General features: G+C 43.6%; 1 protein-coding gene across 2 annotated transcripts in view; it reads left to right on the top strand.

The window, feature by feature from the left end:
* Window positions 1-26655, top strand: part of LOC137369218 (terminal uridylyltransferase 7-like) — a 131267-nt gene that overhangs the window by 12020 nt on the left and 92592 nt on the right. For both annotated transcript variants that reach the window (XM_068030063.1, XM_068030062.1), the window contains exon 2: window positions 4027-4567. In XM_068030063.1, coding sequence (XP_067886164.1) covers window positions 4051-4567 — 517 coding nt within the window. In that variant the 5' untranslated portion in view covers window positions 4027-4050. The remainder of the gene's footprint in view (window positions 1-4026; window positions 4568-26655) is intronic.

The raw sequence follows: 26655 nt of genomic DNA, 5'->3' as shown, positions 1-26655 counted from the left end.
TGTGGGTTGTCCCAGAGGACTAGAGGATTGCAAATATTACACCTCTGTTTTTAAAAAAGGGAAGGGGGATGAACCTGGCAACTACAGGCCTGTCAGCCTGACGCCAGTGGAGAGCAGACTTTGAGACAATAATCTGGGACAAAATTAATTGGCATTTAGAGAAGTAAAATGAATGAAAGTTAGCAGGGACTTATTAAGGGCAAATCACGTTTGACCGATTTGATCAATGACTTTGTTGTAACGGAGAGGGTTGATGAGGGTAGTGCATTTAATAAGTATATAGAATTTCAAAAGGCATTTGACGAGTAACACATAATAGATTTGTTTGCAAACTTTTAAGTCCTTGGGATTAAATGGGCAGTGCCTGCGAGGATATGAAATTGGCAGAGGGACAGAAAGTGAGGAGTAACGGTGAACTTACTTTTTCAGACTGGAGGGTTGTATGCAGTGGTGCGCCACAGGGGTCAGTTTTGGGACCACTGCTCTTTCCGATATATTGATGTGGAATTGGGTATACAGAGCATAATTTCAAAGTTTGCGATGATACGATACTTAGATGTAAACAATGAGCAGGTTAGGAGCAGACTTCAGGACGACATAGACTGGTGAAATGGGCAGACACATGGCAGATGAAATTTAACAGAGAAGTATTATGTGATACATTTTGGTAAGAAGAGTAAGGAGATGCAATATAAACTAAATGGTGCAATTTTAAAGTGGGTTCAGGAACAGAGAGGCATAGGGGTAGGGTGATGTATCTGCAAAACTCTTTGAACATGGCAGGGCTAGTTTAGAAGGCTGTTGAAAAAGCATATGGGACCCTGAGCTTTATTAATAGAAACATAGGGCTGGATTTTACTTTAGGCAGACGGGAATTCGTCGGTGACGAACCCACTTCCGCCTAGCCCGGGGATCCGTCCCACATTTTACGGGTCCCCGGGCTTTAATTATCCCGAGACGGGACTTCCACCCGCTTGAGGGAGCAAGTCCTGCATCAGTGAGCTGCGGGTCGGCAGCTCTTAGTTCCCGCAGCGCCACTGGGAGTGGTGGCTACTGCTGCGACTGCAGCCCCACTGACAACAGGTAGCCAGGAGGGAAGTTAAGTTGGACATGCATCACCGGGGAGATCGGTCGTGCCCTGGAGAGGCTGGAGTGGTCGTTTGGGGGGGAGGGGGTGTCTTTGGCCCCGGGGGTGGGTTGGAAGGTGGGGGCGGCCCTCAATCGGGCACCCTGTGCCCAACTGCCATTGCCCCCTCAGCGCGCGGAAATACCAGCAGCTATCGCTGGGCGGCCTTTCACGTCACCGGCGCGCCTGTTTGCCAGGGGTAAAATACCCGTGGAAGCGGGCGAGGGCCCTTAAGTGGCCACTTACGGGCCTTGATTGGCTTCGGGCGAGCAGTTTCCCCCACCCAACTGCCGTAAAGTTGACCAGAGGCAGTAGCGGGGCGGGTAGGCCTCCCAGAGCCTCTCGCTCAATTTTACGCTGCCCCCATCCTCTCCCACGCCACCATCCGACCTGAGTACACCTGACCCATAGAGTACAAAAACAAGGATGTTATGTTAAATCTTTATAAAACACTAGTTAAGCCACAGTACCACAGGAGTATTGTGTTCAATTCTGGGCACTGCTCTTAAGGAGAATGTCAGGCCAGGGATGAGGAAGTTCAGTTACGTGGAGAAGCTGGGGCTGTTCTTAAAGCTGAGAAGTTAAGTAGAGATTTGATAGAGGTGTTCAAAATTGTGAATGGTTTTGATAGAGTACATAAGGAGAAACTGTTTCCATTGGCAGAAAAATCGGTAACCAGAGGGGACAGATTTAAGATGATTAGTCAAAAAACAAGCAGCATTATAAGGAAACTTTTTTTATAGCAAGTTTTTGTGATCTGGAATGCTCTGTCTGAAAGGATGGTGGAAGAGAATTTAATAGTAATATTCAGAAGAGAATTGGATAAGTACTTGAAGGGAAAAAATTTAAAGGGTAATGGGGAAACAGCAGGGGAGCAGGATTAATTGGATAGCTCGACCAGAGAGCTAGCACAGGCATGATTGGCTGAATGGCCTCCTCCTGTGCTGTATCCATTGTATGATTCTAGTGTATGTAAGAAATTGTAGCTTTGTCTTTTTTGATCTGCCTCTTGAAAAGAAGTCTGTTGCAGGTAACTAAAATATTATTTTGTAACCTAATCTTAGCACTGGATGCTAAATTTTAAGGGATGGTTCTAGGAATGAATGATTGGTAAGTATAATGGGCCTGTGGCCAAAGCAAAATAAATTTCCAACTAAAAAACATAGGTAATTCAAACGTGGGTAGTCTTTTTGATCATATTGTGGTATTAGCTTTTGCTGTTCTTGACACATGCCTACTAATTTGAAGAATTAAAAACAATAAGGCCTCCATTTCTGAGTATTCGGTCAAAAAAATTTGAAAGTAAAAATTCACTTATTCTAATTTTTTTGTCATGATATTGACTTCTTTCAATATAATCCACTTAGATAGAAACTCAATACTACATGTTAAATAACTTTTTGATGCAAGTAAAATTTTACCAACTCATTGCTTGCTTCAAACTTCATACTGATAGGACCTCCCTATTCAATACACCTCTGACTTTAAACAACTTTTGTCTCCACACAGATAGATCTGAGTGTTTTCTAATTGGTGAAATGCTAGGAACTGTGAAGGGGCAAAGAAAGTTAGAAGTCTGGGTACAGAAATCACTAAAAGATAGTGAGTGGAGAGGTACTGTTTAGTTTAGTTTAGAGATACAGCACTGAAACAGGCCCTTCGGCCCACCGAGTCTGTGCCGACCATCAACCACCCATTTATACTATTCCTACACTAATTCCATATTCCTACCGCATCCCCACCTGTCCCTATATTTCCCTACCACCCACCTATACTATGGGCAATTGCTAATGGCCAATTTACCTATCAACCTGCAAGTCTTTGACGGTGGGAGGAAACCGGAGCACCTGGAGGAAACCCACGCAGACACAGGGAGAACTTGTAAACTCCACACAGGCAGTACCCAGAATTGAACCCGGGTCGCTGGAGCTGTGAGGCTGCGGTGCTAAAAAGGCTAATGGAGTATTGACTTTTCTCATAAAGGGATTGGAATACTGTGTTCAATTCTGAGTACTGCACCTCAGGAAGGATATATTGGTCTTGGAAGGAGTGCAGCAGAGTTTCACTAGAATGATATTGGGGCTAATAAGGTTAAATTATGAGGACAGATTGCAAAGACCAGGTTTATATTCCCTTGAGTATAGAAGATTAAGGGGTGACCTAATTGAGGTGTTTAAAGGAGTTGATAGGGTAGATAGCGAGAAATTATTTTCTCTGGTGGGGGAGTCCAGAACAAGGGGACATAATCTTAAATTTAGAACTAGGCCATTCAGGGGTGATGCCATAAAGAATATTGGGAATCTGGAACTCCCTTCCCAAAAAGCTACAGAAAGGTTAGGTTAATTGAAAATTTCAAAACTGAGATTGATAGATTAGGCAAGGGTACTGAGGGTTATGGAATCAAGGCAGATGGATGGAGTTAAGATACAGAACAGTCATGAATGGTAGGACAGGCTCAAGGAGCTGAATGACATACTCCTTTTCCTGTGTTCTAGGATATTGCAAAATGTTAGCTGATTCTGCTTTCTCTATTAAAAGCAAACATCTTGTGCTGATGAAATTTAAACAGTTGAACAAGATTTATTCTACACTTGTTCTCAGCACTCTGCTTAGGGTTGGGAAAAATTCAGACAAAATGTCCACTCCGGTCATGGATATCAGGTGAGTAAAGAATGGGATTCAGCTGTGATAATCCCCATAGTCAAATGACCTGCTGACAGTCGCTGTACAGGCTTACACATAAAGAAAGGCCATTTGGACAAGCTAGCAAAGGATGACCACTGCTCATGAACTTGTATTGCACCAGGTGTTAGTTGTGTTGGGGTGTGGTAAGAAATTGTAAAAAGATTTATTTTACAGAAAAATCAAAATTAACCTTTTTGTTCATTCTCAAATTACAGGCTCTTGTATTTTAATGAACTGAAATGGAGGAAAGGCCTAATTTTCCCAGAAGGAGCAAAGAGGTGGTCATTGGCAAGGAAGAAACTAACTCTTGGAGGAGCACTCTCTACCAAGAAAATCATTTTGCACCTGGAAGCTACTCAAAGGGTTTTAATAAAAGAACAGAAACCCAAAAGCCAAGAGAAGTGCAAGAGAACAATGGTACTAGTCCAAGGAAGGGCGCTCAAGTCATCACGAGCAGCCCAAATGCACTCATAAGAGCAGGTTACAGTGCAGGGACACGGTCCATTGATGGGCGCAAGGAAAAAGGTAGAAAATGGATATCTGGTGAGCAGCAGCGTTCTCCAGTTCAGAACATGGAGAGGAAATGGAGGGACAGTGCTTTTGAGTTGAAGTATAAATCTCCAGCAAAGGACCTTGAATGCAGTAAAACAGAATGGAACTGCAAGACTCAAAGTAGTGGTGATAAAGTCAGGAATGTTAGAAAACAGCTCCGTAAGGAATATGTAAATAATGAAATGTCTGGAAAGCAAACAGAAGGTATGTTTCTTTTTAGGATCATCTATGTTTATTATTCTGTCCTTTCCAGTTAGTACCCAGTTACTCATCTCTCAGTTTATGTTTCGTAAACCCTGGTTTCCAGAATTTGAATACCGTTCTATAAAGTAATACTTCCTTTGTCAATGGGCAGCCACTGATGAAGAGGTTACCAAATATTTAGCAACGTACCCAATTGCAGAAATGCCACATGTTTGGCACTATCAAGTGTTACCAACCACTTTCACAAATAAAATTGTAAGCAGTGGTGATGTTTGAAAAAAAATTATTAACCAAATTTTGGTATGTGATGAATTTTATAATCTTTCAATAAGTATTGTATCAAGATAATCTGATGATCAAGAGTCGTACGGTGATTTTATATGTTGGAAAAGAATGATTTTAGTGCTGTTATTTCATTGAACAAACCCAAAACCAAAACTCCAAGATCTGTTAGTACGAGCAAAATATACTATATATGCAAATTAATGGAAATGAATTTAAACTTTATAATTGGCCCAAAGGCTCTGTGCACCTATGTGGCTCACAAAGGCAAAAAGCTTAGGCACCACTGCTCTAGATCTCATTTTCAGAATGTTAATTATTCTAAATCTCACTTTCAGAATGCTAATTATTCTATTGTTAGTTCAATACCTGAAAGTGGACCCCACAGTGCCATTGCTAAACTGTAGTCAGTGAGAGTTTGGAGAGTGTCATAACCAAAAGGGAGCAACTGAAAGTGAACTTGATTTTCTTTCTTAACGCTCTGATTGAAAACTAACAGCACTTCATTCTGTATTTAAAGAAAATTTGAGCATTATAATAGCAAGATGGGAGGAACTTAACTGCAAATTTAACCAAGATATTTGTCCTGAACAGTGCGTACCACTAAAACAGATTATTTTGCCATGTATCTGATTGCTGTTTCTGATACTTTACCGTGTGCAAATTGGCCACCACATTACCCCACATTACAATATTGATTATGCTTCAAAAATATTTTGTTGACTATGAAATGCTTTGGGAGGTGATGAAATGAGCTGTATAAATGCAAGTTCTTTCTATCTTGAGAGGAGGAAGTGATGGGGTGCTAGAATTCTTCTGAAATCCTGCCAGTTCTGTCCAGTGTGCAGTTAGCAGTAGTATTCTGGCATGAATTGGGATTACTAATAGTTCAGTCCCTGAAAGTGGACCCCACGGTGCCATGGCTAAACTATAGTCAGAGTGAGAGTTTGGAGAGTGTCATAACCAAAAGGGAGCAACTGAAAGTGAAAATTTGTAATATATACATGGTTATATAGGTCAGGCAGGCCCATGACCCTCCAGCAGAGCCACAATGTCCTATTCCAAGTATCCCTTTGGGGCAGGCTCCTAGTAATGCTGTGAATGCCATTCTGTAAATGACTCCCATCTCCAGGATTAGGCACAGGTTTGGGTGCCATTGCAAATTAGTGGATGGGAGCCCTGTGCTGCCTCAGTTTTGGCAGTGCATTGGGCCTTCTGAAATTTCAGGACTATTCAAGGTGTTAATCACTGAGCACGATAAGACATGTTTTATCATCAATGCTGGACTTGCCTTTTATCTGTGTCCCCATACCCTGCTGTCGTAGTTTATCTTGAAATGCCATTTCATTGTGTACCTCGAAGATACTCTGGCATTCATCTCCTTTCATGGTTGAAAAGTGTAGTTTTAGTTCTCTGACACTAGGGATTAGCCTCATTGCCCTTCTCTGTACCACTTGTAGGGCTTGGTTATTTCTTGGTAACCAGAACTCAACAAATAGGCAGCTTTAGCATGACTGCATTAGACTTCTATCCTACTGAAACAAAAGCAAAATACTGTGGATGCTGGAAATCTGAAATAAAAACAGAAAATGCTGTAAATGTTCAGGTCAGGCAGCATCTGTGACAAGAGAAACAGCGTTAACGCTTTCGGTCGCTAACCTTTCACCAGAACTGGACAAAGTTAGAGATGTCATCGACCCGGCAATGTGGAAAATTGCCCAGGTATGTCCTGGACACTAAAAGCAAGACAAATCCAATCTGCCAATTACTGTCCCATCTGCTCTCAATCATCAGCAAAGTGATGCAAGGTATCGTGGACAGTGCTATCCAGAGGCACATGCTTAGTTATAAACTGCTCAGTGACGCTCAGTTTGGGTTCCGCCAGGGCCACTCAGCTCCTGACCTCATTACAGCCTTGGTTCAAACATGAGCAGAAGAGCTGAATTCGAGGTGAGGCGAGAGTGACTGCCCTTGACGTCAAGGCAGCATTTGACTGAGTATGGTATTAAGGAGCCCTAGCAAAACTGAAATTCTAGGCCCAACCATCTTCAGCTGCTTCATCAATGACCTTCCCTCCATCATAAGGTGAGAATTGGGGATGTTCGCTGCTGATTTCGCAATGTTCAGCATGATTCGCGACTCCTCAGATACTGAAGCAGTCTGTGTAGAAATGCAGCAAGACCTGGACAATATCCAGTATCCAGGCTTGGGCTGATGAGTGACAAGTAACATTCGTGCAACACAAGTGTCAGGCAATGACCATCTCCAACAAGAGAGAATCTAACCATCTCTCGACATTCAATGGCATTACCATCGCTGAATCCTCCACTATCAACATTCTGGGGATTACCATTGACCAGAAACTGAACTGGAGTAGCCACATAAATATGGTGGCTACAAGAGCAGGTCAGAGGCTAGGAATCCTGCAGTGAGTAACTCACCTCCTGACTCCACAAAGCCTGTCCACCATCTCCAAGGCACAAGTCAGGAGTGTGATGGAATGATCTCCACTTGCCTGGATGGATGCAGCTCCAACAACACTCAAGAAGCTCGACACCATCCAAGACAAAGCTGTCCACTTGATTGGCACCCCATCCATAAACATTCAGTCCCTCCACCACCGACACGCAGTGGCAGCAGTGTGTACCATCTACAAGATGCACTGCAGCAATGCACCAAGGCTCCTTAGACAGCACCTTCCAAACCCACGACCTCTACCACGAGAAGGACAAGGGCAGCAGTTGCATGAGCGCACCACCTGCAAGTTCCCCTCCAAGTCACACACCATCTGACATAGAACTATATCGCCGTTCCTTCACTGCCGCTGGGTCAAAATCCTGGAACTCCCTTCCTAACAGAACTGTAGATGTACCTACCCCACATGGACTGCAGCGGATCAAGAAGGCGGCTCACCACCACCTTCTCGAGGGCAGTTAGGGATGGACAATATATGCTGTCCCAGCCAGCGAAGCCCACATCCCATGAATGAATTTTTAAAAAAGTAACAGGTTTTAAGCAAGAATGGGGGAGGGGCAAAGAACAAAAGGGATGGTCTGTGATATGGTGGACGGTTGGAGAGATTAAATGACAGAAATGATGATGATACTGGGCAAAAGGAGATGGTAATGAGACAAGTAAAGAAACAAAAGATTGGCCTAGAGACGGTGTAAATGGGAACAGCAGAATTACCAACAGCTGCCTCTGGAAAAAATGGGGCATTCGTTATGATCTGAAATTGTTGAACTCAATGAGTCTGGAAGGCTGCAAAGTGCCTCATTGAAAGATGAGGTGCTGTTCCTTAAGCTTATGTTGAGCTTCATTGGAACAGCATTGGAGGCTGACAACAGAGTGGTCAGAGTATGAGTGCAGCAGGGAATTAAAATGATGGGCGATTCGAAGGTCGGGGTCACCGTTATGAGCTGAATGTAGCTGTTCTGCAAAGCGGTCATCCAGTCTGCATTTGGTATCCCAAGTGTAGAAAAGACCAGATCATGAGCAGTGAATACAGTATACTAAATTGAAAGAAGTACAAGTAAATCACTGTTTCACCCGGAAGAAGTTTTTGGAGCCCTGGAAGGTATGATGGGAGGTGGTGTGGGAGGATGGGCAGGTGTTTTGGGTTGTTGACCTTTCATCAGAACTGAAACGTTAATTCTGTTGCACTCTCTCCACAGATGCCATCTGACCTGCTGAGTATTTCTAGCATTTTATTACCCTTGAATTCTTTGCTGTCTTTGCCAGGCATAGCTCCAGGCATAATATCTTGTTAGAAAGGTTATTCTGTACCAATGTGTCTACTTCCTTTACCTGTTGCTTCTATATGCAATGTTCATCTTTCCAATTCCTTTCCTATCCAGTTTGTTGTTCCTGAGCACACTGAGCTCATGTATATAGTTGCACTTTTCTCAATCGTTAGCATTTTATGGTGTTTGAGATTCGTATGACATACATACAAACATACAAATTAGGAGCAGGAGTAGGCCACTCGGCCCCTTGAGCCTGCTCTGCCATTCAATAGATCATGGCTGATCTGATTGTAACTTCAACACCACATTCCTGCCTACCCGCAGTAACCTTTCACTCCCTTATCAAGGATCTATCTACCTCTGCCTTAAAAATATTCGAAGACTCTGCTTCCACCGCCTTTTGAGGACAAGAGTTCCGAAGACTCATAACCCTCTGAGAGAAATTCTCCTCCTCTGTATTAAATGGGCGACCCCTTATTTTTAAACAGTGATCCCTCGTTCTAGATTCTCCCACAAGGGGAAACATCCTTTCCACATCCACCCTGTCAAGACCCCTCAGAATCTAATATGTTTCAATCGCCTCTTACTCTTCTAAACTCCAGAGGATACAAGCCTAGCTTGTCCACTGTTTCCTCATAAGACAACCTGCCTATCCCAGGTATTCGTCTAGTAAACCTTCTCTGAGCTACTTCCAATGCATTTACATCCGTCCTTAAATAAGGAGACCAGTACTGTACACAGTACTCCAGATGTGGTCTCACCAATGCCCTGTATAGCTGAAACATAACCTCTCTACTTTTGTATTCAGTTCCCCTCACAACAAACGATAACATTCTATTAGCTTTCCTAATAACGTGCCGTATCTGCATACTAACCCTTTGCAATTCATGCACTAAGACACCCAGATCCCTCTGCATCTCAGAGCTCTGCAAACTCTCACCATTTAGATAATATGCTTTTTTATTCTCCCTGCCAAAATGGACAATTTCACATTTTCCCACATAATATTCCATTTGCCAGATTTTTGCCCACTCACTTAACCTATATCCATATGTCCCCTTCACAACTTACTTTCCTACCTATCTTTGTGTCATCAGCAAATTTAGCAACCATACCTTCAGTCCCTTCATCCAAGTCATTTATATAAACTGTAAAAAGGTGAGGCCGCAGTACAGATCCCTGTGGCGCACCACTCGTTATAGCTTGCTAACCAGAAAATGACCCATTTATGCCTACTGTCTGCTTCCTGTTAGCTAGTGTACCACTTAAGGAAGCCATAGATATTTTCATTGCAGCACTATATCATGGCAAACTAGACCCACCACCATTGCGTGAATCGGTATTCACTGAACATATGAACTTGGCAACTTGCGCAGTTGAGTTCAGTTTTAACGACACCATGCATGCCCAAATAGTTGGCATTGCCATGGGATCCCCTCTAGACCCAGCTCTTGCAAACATCTTTTTTGGGTTCCATGAGAAACGCGTCTTTGAGGGAATGACACCTAGCCTCCCACCTCTTGCATATTTCCGATATGTTGATACGTTTGCTATATTTGAATCTGCAGCTGCATGCAACAATTTCCTTACACGTCTTAATGGGCTCCACCTTGCGCTCAAATTCACCTTTGAAATGGAGCAGTCAAATGAGCTCCCTTTCCTTGACGTACTAGTTGAGAAATCTGCTAAAGGGTTTTCTACCATAGTCTACCGCAAGCCTACCTTCACTGGTCAATAAAAGCAAAATACTGCGGATGCTGGAAATCTGAAACAAAAACAAGAAATGCTGGATTCACTCAGCAGGTCTGGCAGCATCTGCAGAAAGAGAAGCAGAGTTAACGTTTCGGGTCAGTGACCCTTCTTCGGAACTCAGTTCCGAAGAAGGGTCACTGACCCGAAACGTTAACTCTGCTTCTCTTTCTGCAGATGCTGCCAGACCTGCTGAGTGAATCCAGCATTTCTTGTTCACTGGTCAATACATGCGTTGGGATTCTTATAGTTCCACATGCTGTAAGATTGGCCTTATCGGCAGCCTCGTAAATAGGGCCCGAGCCATTTGCTCACCATGCAAGCTTGATGCTGAAATTGGGTGATTCAAAGGCATCCTATGTGACAATGGCTACCCCGATCAGATCATTTCTCGCTATATATCACGCAAACTTATGAACGGGCCTAAGGCTGTCATTTTCGGCCCTGAAAAGTGCCCCGTTGACCTCAAATTACCCTGGAAGGGTAATGTATCCCAAAAATCTAAGCAACAGGTAAAACTAGCTGTTTCACGCTGCTGCTCTGCAGTAACAGCACATGTGATGTTGGCCACTAACAGGATGCTGCTGTCAAACCAAAAAGACGTTCTGCCTATCGCACAAATGAGTAATGTGATATTTGAATTTCAATGCCAGTGTGATGTTACGTATATAGGCCGTACGTCCCAAAGACTGGCGGACTGTATCAAACAACATGTCCCTTCCGCTCTTCACAACAGGCAAGGTACAGGCTGTACCCAACCAGCCTGTGCTTGTAAAACTCAAAACACAGTGTCCAACATTAGATGTGATTCAGTGATTGGACAACGTTTGCTAAATAATCCTCAGTGCGCTAAGAATGTTGCTGACAACCAAGTTAAGATTGTCAGTCAGGCTCGTAGTGTGGTGCATTTGCGCGTACTGGAAGCTACATATGTTAATACAAAGGGCCCTGTTCTTTGCAGATGGAAAGAACATGTACACACATTGCGCTTGTTTCAGCTGAACAAAATAAGTGACAGCCATTCGCTGGTTCATTCCTCAGGGCAGTGCCTTGACCAATCAGAGTCAAGCTGCCTGGTTTAAATTTCAAACAGAGCTTGGCCGTTAACTATCAGTCACCATCTTCTTTGGCCTCCTTATCTCGAGAGACAATGGGTAAGCGCCTGGAGGAGGTCAGTGGTTTGTGAAGCAGCGCCTGGAGTGGGTATAAAGGCCAATTCTAGTGTGACAGGCTCTTCCGCAGGTGCTGCAGAAAAATTTGTTTGTCGGGGCTGTTTCACAGTTGGCTCTCCCCTTGCGCCTCTGTCTTTTTTCCTGCCAACTGCTAAGTCTCTTTGACTCGCCACACTTTAGCCCCGCCTTTATGGCTGCCCGCCAGCTCTGGTGAACGCTGGCAACTGACTCCCACGACTTGTGATCAATGTCACAGGATTTTATGTCGCGTTTGCAGACGTCTTTAAAGCGGAGACATGGACGGCCGATGGGTCTGATACCAGTGGCGAGCTCGCTGTACAATGTGTCTTTGGGGATCCTGCCATCTTCCATGCGGCTCACATGGCCAAGCCATCTCAAGCGCCGCTGACTCAGTAGTGTGTATAAGCTGGGGATGTTGGCCGCCTCGAGGACTTCTGTGTTGGAGATACGGTCCTGCCACCTGATGCCAAGTATTCTCCGGAGGCAGCGAAGATGGAATGAATTGAGACGTCGCTCTTGGCTGACATACGTTGTCCAGGCCTCGCTGCTATAGAGCAAGGTACTGAGGACACAGGCTTGATACACTCGGACTTTTGTGTTCTGTGTCAGTGCGCCATTTTCCCACACTCTCTTGGCCAGTCTGGACATAGCAGTGGAAGCCTTTCCCATGCGCTTGTTGATTTCTGCATCTAGAGACAGGTTACTGGTAATAGTTGAGCCTAGGTAGGTGAACTCTTGAACCACTTCCAGAGCGTGGTCGCCAATATTGATGGATGGAGTATTTCTGACGTCCTGCCCCATGATGTTCGTTTTCTTGAGGCTGATGGTTAGGCCAAATTCATTGCATCAGTCACCATAAACTGGTGCATTCTCCATGGCAATGCCTCTACCAATCGAGTCCACTTGCCAACCAATCAGCACACTCTTCTCATACAGTATAAATTTGTTGTTTCCCTTACTTTGGTATTCTTGCACATTGTCTTGATTGCAAGACGAAAAGCTTCGACAAAATGTCTTTTCAGCAATACTAAAGCTCTGTACCTACAAACGGCTATTTTCCCTCCTTATTAACCTTTTAGTTGTTCTTTGCTGCTTTTTATATTCTGTCCAATCTTCTGACCAGCCACCCATCTTTGTGCAATTATATGCTTTTTTTAAAGTTTGATACTATCTTTAACTTTTTTAGTTAACCACAGATGGTGGGTCCTACCCCTGGAATTTTTCTTTCTCGTTGGAATGTGTCTGTTCTGTGTATTTGTAAATATCCCCTTAAGTGTCTGTCCCTGCATTTCAATTGACCTATCCTTTAACCTATTTTGCCAATTCACTTTTGCTAGCTCTGCTTTCATACCCTCATAATTGCCTTTATTTAAGTTTAAAATACTCACCCACTCCTTTCTCCCTGAAACAATGTAAAATTCTATCATATTATGATCACTGCTGCCTAGGGGTGCCTTTACTATGAGATCATTAATTAATTCTATCTCGTTGCACAATACCAGGTCTAGTATAGCCTGCTCTCTGGCTCCAGAATGTCCTGTTTTAAGAAGCTATCCTGAAAACATTCTATGAACTGCTCATCTAGGCTACCTTTGTCCATCTGATTTTTCCAATCTATCGATTTTAAAATCCCCCATGATTATCGCTGTACCTTTCTGACAAGCACCCGTTGTTTTTTCTTTTATACCCTGTCCTACCTATCATAGTTTACAATTACCAACCTAGCCTCACATTCAGTCATCTTGTTGCGAATGTTTTCAGTAATCACATGTATGCACTTAAAAGGCCTGTCCTCCAAAGTATTGCTTTTATTATGTTAGAAATAATATTTTGTTTTTTTTTTACATTAAAGGCACTATAGGAAAGTTCAATTTTTTGATAGATCTGCATCAGCTATAAGTTTCTTTTTGGTTTAATTTGTTTATCTTTACTTTTCTCCCTATCAGTTTAATCCTCTCCCTGTTTACCTTCTTTACAAGAACATTGGTACCAATCCAGTTTAGCTGAAACCTGTCTCCTCTGAACAGCTTGTTCCAAAGTTTTGAGGATCAATAGCCCTCTGTTCTACACTATGTTTCCCATCACACTTTGTTGTATCTAATCAGTTTACCTAACCAGTCTGGTGCATGGCACTAAGATCCTAGAGATCTTTTGCTATTCCAAAAACATTCTACAATCTAACTGCTCAAGTTGCCTTTGCAAGATCCTTGTCATAATGTGTCATTGATTTATTTTTGGGCCACACTTTTTGGTTGTTTCGTTGCCAGTTGTTTTATCACCCACTACATTCTATCCATTACGATGGCAACAGGTAATATAGCATTCAGGTCAAGGTAACAGATAAGGTTCCTTATTGCCTTAATGGTGGAATTGCACCCTACTAACACACACACTTGTTCTTGTATATATGAACAGGCAAAATTGTCGGATAGGATAAGACCAGCTGGTTCATCAAGCCTGTCCCACACCATGATGGCCAGATTGTGATGGTTAAACACGACTTCCCTCCATCCACTCACCAACACAGCCATGTAATCTCCTGGGTGTGGTGACAAAACCCAGGGCCGATAAGGGAAAAAGTACTCTGTAAAATTCTTCTCCAAACACCTCAGGTGATTAAACCAGTTCAGGAGATCACATGGGCCAAGTGTTAACCTATACAGACACTTAACTTCAATATGATGCAATCCCTGCCCAGTCAGGAACCGGTTCAGTTCTGTTTTGAAAGCAAACAGAGAGTTAGCACATACCCCACCAGCCAGCAATGTATTCCAGTGGCTCACTACTCTCTGGAAGAAGAGCCATCTAGCATCCAGTCTATTCCTACTCTTGCATAGTTTAAACTTTTGTCCCTGGTCTTTCCCAATCTGGTAAACTGGAATAATCCATCAATAGGGACAATATCCAGCCCTTTAATTATTTTATAGACCTCTATCATGTCACCTGTAAGTCCACGTGTTTTGAAGTAAATGGACCAAGATCCTTGAGCCTATCTAAGGAGCTGAGGTTCTTTAAGCTAGGAATCATTTTTGTTCTCTTTCGGACCGTTTCCAAGGTCATTATGTCACCCACCAGTTGGGAAGACCAAAATTTGGCCACAGTACTCTAGATGCGATCTGGCCAGTGATCTGTGGAGTGTCAAAATGGTGTCCTTTGATTTATACTGAATGGTTCTTTTCATACAACCCAGTACCTTTTTAGCTTTAGCTACAGTTCTCTACATTATTTATAAACCATTAGTGATCTTTGCACAATAGCACCTAGATCATTTTCTCTCACAACCTCTTTCATTATTCCCTTCAAATGATGTGTATTCTGGGTTGGCCCTACAACATTTCTACTGATCCCACAAGATTCTATCTTGCGATGTAACCTAGTGTGAGTTACCTTATCAAAGGCTTTTAGAATGTCGAGAATGTCGAATGGATTTCCCTCATCCATTACCTTAGTGACATCCTCACAAAAGCTATCAAATATGTTGGGCATGACTTATTTTTTGGTTTTTTTGGAAACTGTGTTGTGAATTCCTAATGGCCCTTCCCTTTCTCAGTGATCATAAAGGGCAACTCTTATGATCTCCTCTATTATTTTTCCAGTAATGGATGTCAGGCTGATAGGCCTGTAGTTCCTTGGCCCATTTTTTGAAACTAGGAAGTACATGAGCTAGCTTCCAGTCTAAGGGAATTTCTCCAGACTTTGAAGATACTGTCCCATTTCTTTAATCAGGCTTGGATGGATATTTTCCAGACATGGGCCCCTATCAATCTATCCAAGGTGACATTATTATCTATTTTAATATTAACAATGCTATTGAATGCTGAGTGCCCCTCATTTAGAAAATGAGCATCATCTGCAGAAGTATAGACTGGTTTAAAATGATTAAGAATCCTTTTGAATCTACCCTGTAGTATCCTTTAGTTGCCTATATAGGTCCTTTATAGTATTCTGACATTGTTTTTAAGAAACATTTGCTACTAATACCATAATTATGCACCATCTTCTTTTCCAAAGAAGCCTTGACTAATCTTATGCTTTGTCTTCCATAATTGCACAGAATATTTTTCCCTGTTCTCATGAAAGCTAGAAAAAAATTATTTCCCCACTCCCATATGTAATCCATTGTTCCGTGGTGTTGTTACTCTCCCTTAACTACAAATGTAACTCCATTAATAAAGAAAGGAGAGAGAGGGAAACTAGGAAATTATAGACCTGTTAATCTTGCATCTTTTGTGAGGACTTATTGGAATCTATAATTAAGGACAAATTGACTGAGGACCTAAGAGAATTATGAGCTGATTAGAGAGAGCCAACCAACATGGATTTGTAAACAGTAGGTCATGTACAACCAACCTAATTACATTTTTTAATGAGTAACTAAAATAGTTGACAGGGGAATGTCTATGAATTTAGTTTATATGGACTTCCAGAAAGCGTTAAATAATGTTGCACGTAAAAGACTGTTCACTAAAGTTAAAGCCCATGGAATTAAAGTAAATTATTACCCTGGTTAGGAGATTAGTTTGGTGGTAGAACACAGAAAGTGGGGATAATAGGTATCGACTTGAATTGGAAGATAGTGACTAGTGGCGTCCCACAAGGATGTGTGTTGGGGCCTTAACTATTCACTATATTTATTAAATACTTTAGATCACACAATGGAGAGTTATAGTGGATAGAATTACAAGATATGTTTATAGATTAAATGAGTGAGTAAAACTGTGGCAGATGGATTTCAATGCAGGTAAGTGTGAGATCATGGATTTTGGACTAAAAAGGTATAGATCCAAGCATTTTTAAACTAAATGTAATATCTCCAAATCTGCAGATGACAAAACTGGGTGGGAGGGTGAGTTGTGAGGAGGATGCAGAGGGGCTTCAGGGTGATTTGGACAAGTTGAGTGAGTGGGCAAATGCATGGCAGATGCAGTATAATGTGGATAAATGTGAGGTTATCCACTTTGGTAGCAAAAGCAGGAAGGCAGATTATTATCTGAATGGCTATAAACTGAGAGGGGGGAATATGCAGTGAGACGTGGGTGTTCTCGTACACCAGCCGCTGAAGGTAAGCATGCAGGTGCAACAGGTGGTAAAAAAGGCAAATGGTATGTTGGCCTTCATAGCGAGAGGATTAGAGTACAGGAGCAGGGATGTCTTGCTGCTTATTATACAGGGCCTTGGTGAGGCCACACCTGGAATATTGTGTACAGTTTTGGTCTCCTCATCTGAGGAAGGATGTTCTTGCTATAGAGGGAGTGCAGCGAAGGTTTACCAGACTGATTCCTGGGATGGCGGGACTGATGTAAGAGGAGAGATTGAGTCAGTTAGGATTATATTCGCTGGAGTTCAGAAGAGTGAGGGGGGATCTCATAGAAACCTATAAAATTCTAACAGGACTCGACAGGGTCGATGCAGGAAGGATGTTTCCGATGGTGGGGAAGTCCAGAACCAGGGGTCACAGCCTAAGGATACGGGGTAAATCTTTCAGGACTGAGATGAGGAGACATTTCTTCACCCAGAGAATGGTGAGCCTGTGGAATTCGCTACCACAGAAAGCAGTTGAGGCCAAAACATTGTACGTTTTCAAGATGGAGTTAGATATAGCTCTTGGGTCTAAAGGGATCAAAGGTTCTGGGGTGAAAGTGGGAGCAGGTTACTGAGTTGGATGATCAGCCATGATCATAATAAATGGCAAAGCAGGCTTGAAGGGCCGAATGGCCTACTCCTATTTTTTATGTTTCTATATAAATGGTGAAAAGCTGGAATCAATGGAGATCCAAAGGGATTTAGAGATCCATGTACACGGATCACTAAAATGTAATAGTCAAGTACAAAAAATACTCAAAAGAGGATGATGGAATGTTAGCCTTTATAACTAGAGGGCTAGAATATAAAGGAGAGAAAGTTTTGCTACAGCAACACAAAACCCTGGTTAGACCACATCTGTATATTTCTGGGCATCGCACCATTGGATATAATGGCCTTTGAAAGAGTGCAGCGCAGATTCACCAGAATGTTCCCAGTGCTCCAAGGGTTAGATTATAGAGAGAGGTTACATAGACGACTCGTGTTTCCCGGAATATATAAGATTAGGGATGATTTGATTGATGTTTTTAGGATTTTGAAAGGAATTGATAGGAGGGATAGAGAAGCCTTTTCTGCAAGTAAGGGTGTCGAGGACAAGGGAACGTGACTTTAAAATCAGAGCCAGACCATTCAGTAAATAAGTTAGGAAACACTTCTCGCAAAGGGTGGTGGAAGTGTGGAAGTCTCTGACAAAAAGCAGTAGATGCTAGCTCAATTAATAATTTTAAATCTGAGATTGATAGATTTTTGCTTGCCAAGGGTATGAAGTAATATGGAGCCAAGACAGGTGAATCTCATTGAATGGTGGAACAGGTTCGAGGGCCTGAATGGTCCACTTCTTTTCCTAAGTTCCATATGTCTCTGTGTTTGTCCTCCTCCTTATCCTAATCATGGTTATCAAGAACTTTATTTTTTAAATAATAAGTATTAAGGAGATTGACAAAAGAAAGATGTGCATTGATATTGTGCCTTTCTAAAACTCTGATATCCCAAAGTGTAGTCATAGAGTCGGACAGCATAGAAACAGGCCCTTCGGTCCACCGCGTCCATGCCGACCATAATGCCTATCTATACTAATCCCACCGGCCTGCATTAATTCCACATCCCTCTTTGCCTTGCTCATTCAAGTACCTGGCCAGATGCCTCTTGAATGTCGCATCTGTTCCTGCCTCAGGCAGCTCATTCCAGATACTCACTATTCTTTGTGTGAAAAATTTACCCCTTTGATCCCCTTTAAACCTCCTCCCTCTCACCTTAAATCTATGCCCTGTAGTTTTAGTCACCCCTACCATGGGAAACAGACTCTGGCTATCTCTATCATGTCCCCTCTCAGCCTCCTTCGCTCCAGGGAAAACAGACCCAGCCTATCCAATCTCTCTTTAAAACTCGAGCTCTCCAAACCAGGCAACATCCTTGTGAATCTTTTCTGTGCACCCTCTCCAGCTTAATCACATCTTTCCTGTAGTGCGGTGACCAGAACTGCACACAGTACTCCAAATGCGGCCTAACCAACATTATGTACAACTGTAACATGAGGTCCCAACTCTTGTACTCAGTGCCTCGGCTGATGAAGGCAAACATGCAATACGCCTTCTTCACCACCCTGACTACCTGTGTTGCCACTTTCAGGGAACTATGTACTTGCACCCCAAGGTCTCTCTGCTCAACAACACTCCCCAGGGCCCTGCCATTCACTGGTGATGCCCTGCCCTGGTTTAACTTCCCAAAATGCATGACTTCACACTTGTCTGTGTTAAATTCCATTTGCCACTCCCTTGCCCACTTTCCCAGTTGATCTATATCCTGTTGTAACCTTAGACAACCTTCTTCACTGTCCACTATACCACCAATTTTGGTGTCATCTGCAAACTTACTAATCATGCCCCTTACATTCACATCCAAGTCATTAATATATATGACAAACAGAGAGCCCAGCACCGATCCCTGCGGCACACCACTGGTCACCGGCCTCTAATCTGAAAAACAACCCTCCACTACCACCCTCTGCCTCCTATCACCAAGCCAATTTTGTATCCAGTTTGCTTGCTCACCCTGGATCCCATGTGTTCGAACCTTCTGGACCAGCCTACCATGCGGGACCTTGTCAAAGGCCATGCTAAAGTCTATATAGACAGCGTCCATCGCCCTGCCCTCATTAATCCTCTTGGTCACCTCCTCAAAAAACTCAATCAAATTCGTGAGACATGATTTCCCACGCACAAAGCCATGCTGACTATCCCTAATCAGACCATGCCTTTCCAGATGCATATAAATCCTGTCTCAGAATTCCTTCCAATAACTTTCCCACCACTGATGTAAGGCTCACCGGCCTGTAGTTCCCTGGTTTATCCCTGCCGCCCTTCTTAAATAAAGACACAACATTAGCTATCCTCCAGTCTTTTGGTACCTCACCCGTGGCTAACGATGATACAAAAATCTCTGCCAGGGCCCCAGCAATCTCCTCCCTTGCTTCCCATAGCATCCTAGGATGCACCTGGTCAGGCCCTGGGGATTTATCCACCTTAATGCGCTTCAAAACCTCCAACACCACCTCCTTTGTAATGTTGATATGCTCCAGGATATCGGTGTTCCCTCCCTTGAACTCACTAGCTTCCATGACCACCTCCACGGTAAATACGGATGAGAAATATTCATTTAAGACCTTGCCCATTTCCTGTGGCTCCACACATAGATTGCCACACTGATCCTTAAGGGGACCTACTCTCTCCCTGGCTACCCTTTTCATCTTAATATACTTATAGAATCTTTTAGGATTCTCCTTTATCTTATCTGCCAGGGAAATCTCATGGCCCCTTTCGCCCTCCTAATATCCTTCTTAAGTGTAAGATCGGCGCAGGCCTAGAGGGCCGAATGGCCTGTTCCTGTGCTGTACTGTTCTTTGTGTAGTCCGACATCCCCTATACTCCTTGAGGGGCTCGCTCGATCCCAGCTGCCTATACCTGACGTATGCCTCCTTCTTTGTCCTGACCTGACCCTCAATATCCCTCGTCAACCAAGTTTCCCTAAACTTGCCAGCCTTGCCCTTCCATCTAACAGGAACATGCCGGCCCTGAACTCTTCCTATCTCACTTTTAAAAGCCTCCCACTTGCCAGACGTCCCTTTACCTGTAAACAGCCTCTCCCTTTTGAGAGTTCCTGTCTGATGCCATCGAAATTAGCCTTCCTCCAATTTAGGACTTCAACCTGAGGACCTATCCTTTTCCAGCATTATCTTGAAGCTAATAGAGTTATGGTCACTGGTCCCAAAGTGCTCCCCCACTGACACATCAACCACCTGCCCATCCTCATTTCCTAAGAGGAGATCGAGTGTAGCCCCTTCTCTCGTAGGACCACATACTGCTTCAGAAAACTATCCTGGACACACTTAACAAATTCTTCCCCATCTGATCCCTTAGCACTAAGGCAGTCCCAGTCAATATTAGGGAAGTTAAAATCACCTACTATTACAACCCTATAATTCCTACACCTATCTGTGATTTCCCTACATATATGCTCCTCCACTTCCCTCTGACTATTGGAGGGCCTATAGTATAATCCCATCAAAGTGATCACCCGTTTCTTATTTCTAAGTTCTACCCATATGACCTCGCTGGACATTCCCCCCAGGATATCCTCTCTAAGTACCGCCATGATGTCTTCCCTAATCAATAGTGCAACTCCCCCTAGTCTCTTACCTCCACCTCTGTCACGCCAGAAAGCTCAGTACCCCGGAACATTGAGCTGCCAGTCCTGCCCGTCCCTCAACCACGTTTCCGTAATAGCTATCATATCACGATCCCATGTACCGATCCATGCTCTGAGTTCATCTGCCTTACCTGTAAGGCTTCTTGCATTAAAGTAAATGCAGTTTAGCCTACCAGACCTTCCACGCTCCCTGTCCTGCCCCTCCCTGGCCTGCCTACTGGACTTGCTTGCTTTAACCTCTACATTTGCCTCAACTATCTCATCTGAGAGACTATTACTTTGGGTCCAACCCCCTTGCAAGACTAGTTTAAACCCTTCCGAGTAGTGCTTGCAAACATTCCCGCAAGGATATTGGTCCCCCTCCAGTTTAGATGCAACCCGTCCTCCTTGTACAGGTCACCTCTGCACCAGAAGAGATCCCAATGATCCAAGTAGCTGAAGCCCTCCCGCCTACACCAGCTCTTCAGCCACGCATTCATTTGCCTAATCCTCCTATTCCTACCCTCACTAGCACATGGCACAGGCAGTAATCCTGAGATTACAACCCTAGAGGTCCGGCTTTTTGACTATCTGTCTAACTCCCTATATTCACTTTGCAGGACTTCATCTCTTTTCCTGCCTATGTCGTTAGTACCAATATGTACCACGACCTCTGGCTGCTCACCCTCCCCTTTCAGAATGTCCTGCAGCCGCTCTGAGACATCCTTGACCCTAGCACCAGGGAGGCAACATACCATCCTGGAGTCTCGTTTGTGGCCACAGAAACGCCTATCTGCACCCCTTACGATAGAATCCCCTATCACTATAGCTCTTCCAACCCTTTTCCTCCCCTGCCACGAACTTGGCTGTTGCTGCTTTCCCCTGGGAGGTCATCCCCCTCCCAACAGTATCCAAAGCGGTATATCTGTTTGAGAGGGGGATGGCCACAGGGGACTCCTGCACTACCTACCTGCGCCTACTACTCCGTCTGGTGGTCACCCATCTCTTTTCTGCCTGTGCAGCCATTACCTGCGGTGTGACCACCTCACTAAACGTGCTATCCACGACTTCCTCAGCATCGCGGATGCTCCACAGTGAATCCACCTGCAGCTCCAGCTCCGTAATGCGGGTGGCCAGTAGCTGCAGCTGGATACACTTCCTTCACACATGGTCATCAGGGACACTGGAAGCATCCCTGATTTCCCACATAGCGCAGGAGGAGCATATCATGGGGCTGAGCTCTTCTGCCATGACTTACCCTTAGGTTAATTAGTTACTCCCTTAATTAAAAAATACTAATTATACTAGGGGCCTTATTCTACCCACTCCAATCTAAAGTCCTGAAAAAAAGAACACTTTAGTAGTACTCGCCTTATCACCAGAGATTTTATTTTCAACAAAAAAAAACTTACCCTTTTTTAAAAAAAAGATATTCTAACAGCTGCAACTCACCAACCAATCACCTTGCAGCTCTCCTGTGATGTCACTGTTGGCTTTTTTTCAAAACTCAGGCGCGCTGTCGCTGCACTTTTTAAACACTGCTGGTCTCACTCAGTCTCCTTCTTTCCCGCTGTCTCTGCTCTTTTAAACACCGCTGGTCTCACTCAGTCACTAGTCACTGTTGTAATGCAGGGAAAGCAGCAGGCAATTTTCACTCAGCCAGCACTGATAAACAACAATGAAATAAATGGCCAGATCATCTGTTTTAGGTGTTGGTTGGGGTCTCAATATCTGTCAGTATAACAGGAGAAGTTCCCTGCTTAACTCGAAGCATGCAACTTTTGAAAGTTATAAAATAGCTGCTCTGACTGGGATGTAGATATGAAAACGTTTTGTTATTTTAGATGTGTGCTTTTTGTTTTTGAATTTTTTAATTGGAGGTTTGGAAAAGGTGAGTTTTATTTAAGAATCAGTGTTTATTGGTTGCTTAGATTCTAAATTACTGTACAGTGGTGATGCGATGTGTAGCTTGAGGCATGGTGCAGGAGGGAGGGCTTCAGATTCTTGGGGCATTGGGATCAGCTCTGGGGCAGGAGTGGCCTATTCAAAAGGGATGGGTTGCGCCTCAACAGGACTGGGACCAATGACCTTGTGGGGAGGTTCACTACTGTGGTTAGTGTTACGACCAGGTGAGAAAGGTGTCTCTCAGCCTTCACCTGGTCTTACTGTAACAGGGTTTTATTTTTAAACACAGTGTTCTGAGCTCCGTCTTGGTGAATCCTTATTCACCGCTTTCCAATTATAAGGCAAAGAAATGAGCACAAACAGGCTTTCTTAGCTTTAAAGAAGAAAAGTGAAATTTATTAAAACTTAAACTAAACTCTAATTCGGTTAACGCCTACAGATTCATGACGCGCCCATGGTAGCATGCATATGCGATACACATGCAAATAGGGACAGAAAAGAGCAGAAGGAAAAAATAAAGTGGAAAGGTTTGAGGCAATATCTGAAGAGTTGTTACGGTTCTTCGAGCTCACTCTAGAGTCCATGCTAATAGGTAATTCTTGCTTTTTGTTGGGGCCTAGTATTCTTCTTAAACCTTGTTCACCGTAGGAGACTTTTCTCTCTTGGGGTTCATATGTCTTGAGTGGATTTAAGTTCCATGAGAAAGAGATGGGAGCATACAGGAGAGGCTGTGGCGAGCCAGCCACAAGAGGTCTTTTCAATCCAGGAGCAAAGAGCTTTCTGTCTTCAAACACTCTTTCTCCAATTTTAAACAATCAGTTCAAACTCTGCAACAGCCAATTAGTCATGTGACTAAACTGGTCTGACAACGTCTATTCTGTGTATTGGGAGCAGTGGATAGCTCCTTTGTTCCAACACTGCTTGCTAGTATGCAAAAATGTCTTTCCAGCCAGGGCCCTGTAACCCCTTGTAATAGGCCTTCTCTTCCTAGCAACAATTTGAAATTTCATGTCCATGTGGCAAAATGAATGTGCCTCGTTCTTGGCAGGCATGGCATTAGGAAGGATTTAAACTAGGGCAGGTGAGGGGATGGGTTTTGGTACCAGTATGTCGAAGTAGAAAAGAGGAATAAGGTGCATAAAGGAGTGAGAGTGTTCGATGGTACTAGAGAAGGAAGTAGTACCATATTGGATAGGAGCAGACTAAGAAGGACTACGAGGAATGCAAAGAGACGTTTAGAATGCATACATGTAGGTAAACGCACAAAGTGTGGTGAATAAAGTTGGTGAGCTACAAGTACAAATAGCCATGTGGGACAATAACGTAGTGGCAATAACAGAAGTGTGGCTTAAAAGTTGAGAGGACTGGCTGCTTAATATTCACAGTTACAAAGTATTCAGAAAAGATAGGCAAGGAGAAAAAGGAGGTGGGATGTCAGTACTAATTTGGGGAGACATTACAGTGTTGGAAAGAGAGGATGTCCTTGAGGGGGCAAGGACAAAATCCATTTTGTGAGAGTTGAGAAGCAAAAAGGGTATGATCTCATGACAGGGGGTATTTTATAGGCCTCCAAATAGTGAGTGAGAGACACAGAGGAGCAAATCTGCAGTGAAATCACTGGTGTGCAAGAATTATTGAGTCATGAGGTTGGGGGATTTTATCCCAATCAAAATTTGAGTAATGTTAGAGTGAAGGGTAAGGAGGGAAAGGAATTTCTGAAATGTGTTTTGTTTTTATTCAATGGGATGTGGGCATCGCTGGCTAGGTCAGCATTTATTGCCATCCCTAATTGCCCTTGAGAAGGTGGTGGTGAGCTGCCTTCTTGAACCGCTGCAGTCCATGCGTCCAAGAGAAGTTCCTGGACCAGTACATTCTCGATCCAACTAGGAAGAAGACATTGCTGGATCTGGTTTTGGGAAATAAGGTGGGCCAAGTGGACCAAGTGTCTGTGGGGGATGCTTGAGTAAGAGTGATCATCCTATCAAAAGGTTTAGATTAGTAATGGAGAGGAGCAAGGGACAATCTAAAGTAGAATTTCTAATTTGAAAGCGGGCTAACTTCAATGAGATGAGAGATCTGGCCAGAAGAAAGTGGAACCAAAGACTGACAGGAAAAGCTGTAACCGAATAATGGGTGATCATTAAGGCGGAGATGTTTCAGACACAGGCTAGGTATATTCCAACAAGAGGGAAAGGTAGGGGAGCCAAAACCGGGCTCCTTGGATGATGAGGGAGATCGAAAATAAAAAGAGGGTGTATGATGCATGTCAGGTGAATTTTTCAAGTGAGAACCAGGCCAAATACAGTAAGTTGAGAGGGAATGTGAAGAGGAAAATAAGACTGGCAAAGAGAGGATATGAGGATAGAATGACAATTAGCATAAAAGGGAACCCAAAAATCTTCGACTGGCATGTAAATAGTAAGCAGGTATTAAGAGGCAGGTCGGGGTCTATTACGGACAGAGGTGGTGATATATGCTCAAAGGCACAGGGCAAAGGCTAGAATACTTAATGAGTACTTTTTAATTGGTGCTTACTAAGGAAGATGACGCTGACAAAATATCAGTAGAAGTGGAGGTAATGGATGAAAATTGATGGTCAGGATATACTGGAAAGGCTGCCTATGCTTAGAGTGGATATGTCGCCTGGTCGGATGGCTTGCATCTGAGGTTGCTAAGGGAACTGGGGATGGAGATAGCAGAAGGGCTTGCCATAATCTTCCAATCTTCCCTAGATAAAGGGGAGGTACCAGAGGATTAGAGGGTGGCAAATTTATTGAGAGGCAATACAGACTTAATGGCACAGTTCTAAAGAGTGCACAGGGACAGAGGAACCTGGGTCTTCATGTGCATAGATCTCTGAAGATGGCAGGACATTTTGAGAGAGTAGTTAGCAAAGCATATGGGATCTTGGGCTTCATAGAAACTTTACAGCACAGAAAGAGGCTACTTGGCCCATCGTATCTGCACTGGCAAAAAACGAGCTGCCCAGCCTAATCCCACCTTCCAATATTTGGCCCGTAGCCCTGCACATTACGGCACTTGAGGTGCATATCCAGACACCTTTTAAATTAGTTGAGGGTTTCTGCCTCTACCACCCTTTCGGGCAGTGAGTTCCAGACCCCACACCACCCTCAGGGTGGAAAAACATTTCCTCACCTCCCCTCTAATCTTTCTACCCATCACATTAAATCTATGCCCCCTAGTCACTGATCTCTCTGCTAAGGCTGTTCACCACTCCATCCAGGCCCCTCACAGTTCTGTACATTTCAATCAAATCTCCCCTCAGCCTTCTTTGTTCCAAGGAGAACAACACCAGCCTATCCAATCTTTCCTCATAGCTGCATTTTCCAGTCCCAGCAACATCCTCGTAAATCTCCTCTGTACCCTCTCTGGTGCAATTACATCCGTTCTGTAAGGAGATGACCAGAGCTGCACATAGTACTCGAGTTGTGGCCTAACCAATGATTTATGCAGTTCATACAGTATACAGTTCATAAGTAGAGGTATTAAGTACAAAAGCAGGGAATTTATAGTGAACCTTTTATAAAGCTCTGGTTAGGCCACAACTAGAGTATTGCATCCAGATCTGGTCACCATGCTTTCGGAAGGATGTGAGGATCCTTGAGGGGGTGCAGAGGAGATTTACCAGAATGGCTCCAGGGATGAGGGATTTAAGCTACAAGGTTAGGTTGGAGAAGTTGGGGTTGTTCTCCTTGGAGCAAAGGAGGTTAAGGGGAGATTATTGGTCAAGGTATATAATATTATGACAGGTTTAAATAAGGTAGACAAAGAAAAGCTGTTCGCGTTCGCTAAAAGTACAAAGACTAGGGGACACAGATATAAGGTTTTGGGCAAGACATGCAGGAGAGATGTGAGGAAGAACTTTTTTACACAGCGAGTGGTAAGGACCTGGAACACACTGCCTATGAGGATGGTCGATCAATGA

This window comes from Heterodontus francisci, chromosome 4, assembly GCF_036365525.1.
Source record: "Heterodontus francisci isolate sHetFra1 chromosome 4, sHetFra1.hap1, whole genome shotgun sequence".
In the NCBI taxonomy this organism is placed as follows: Eukaryota; Metazoa; Chordata; class Chondrichthyes; order Heterodontiformes; family Heterodontidae; genus Heterodontus; species Heterodontus francisci.
The sequence above is the reverse complement of the archived record's forward strand: the minus strand, read 5'-3'. Positions and strand labels throughout refer to the sequence as shown.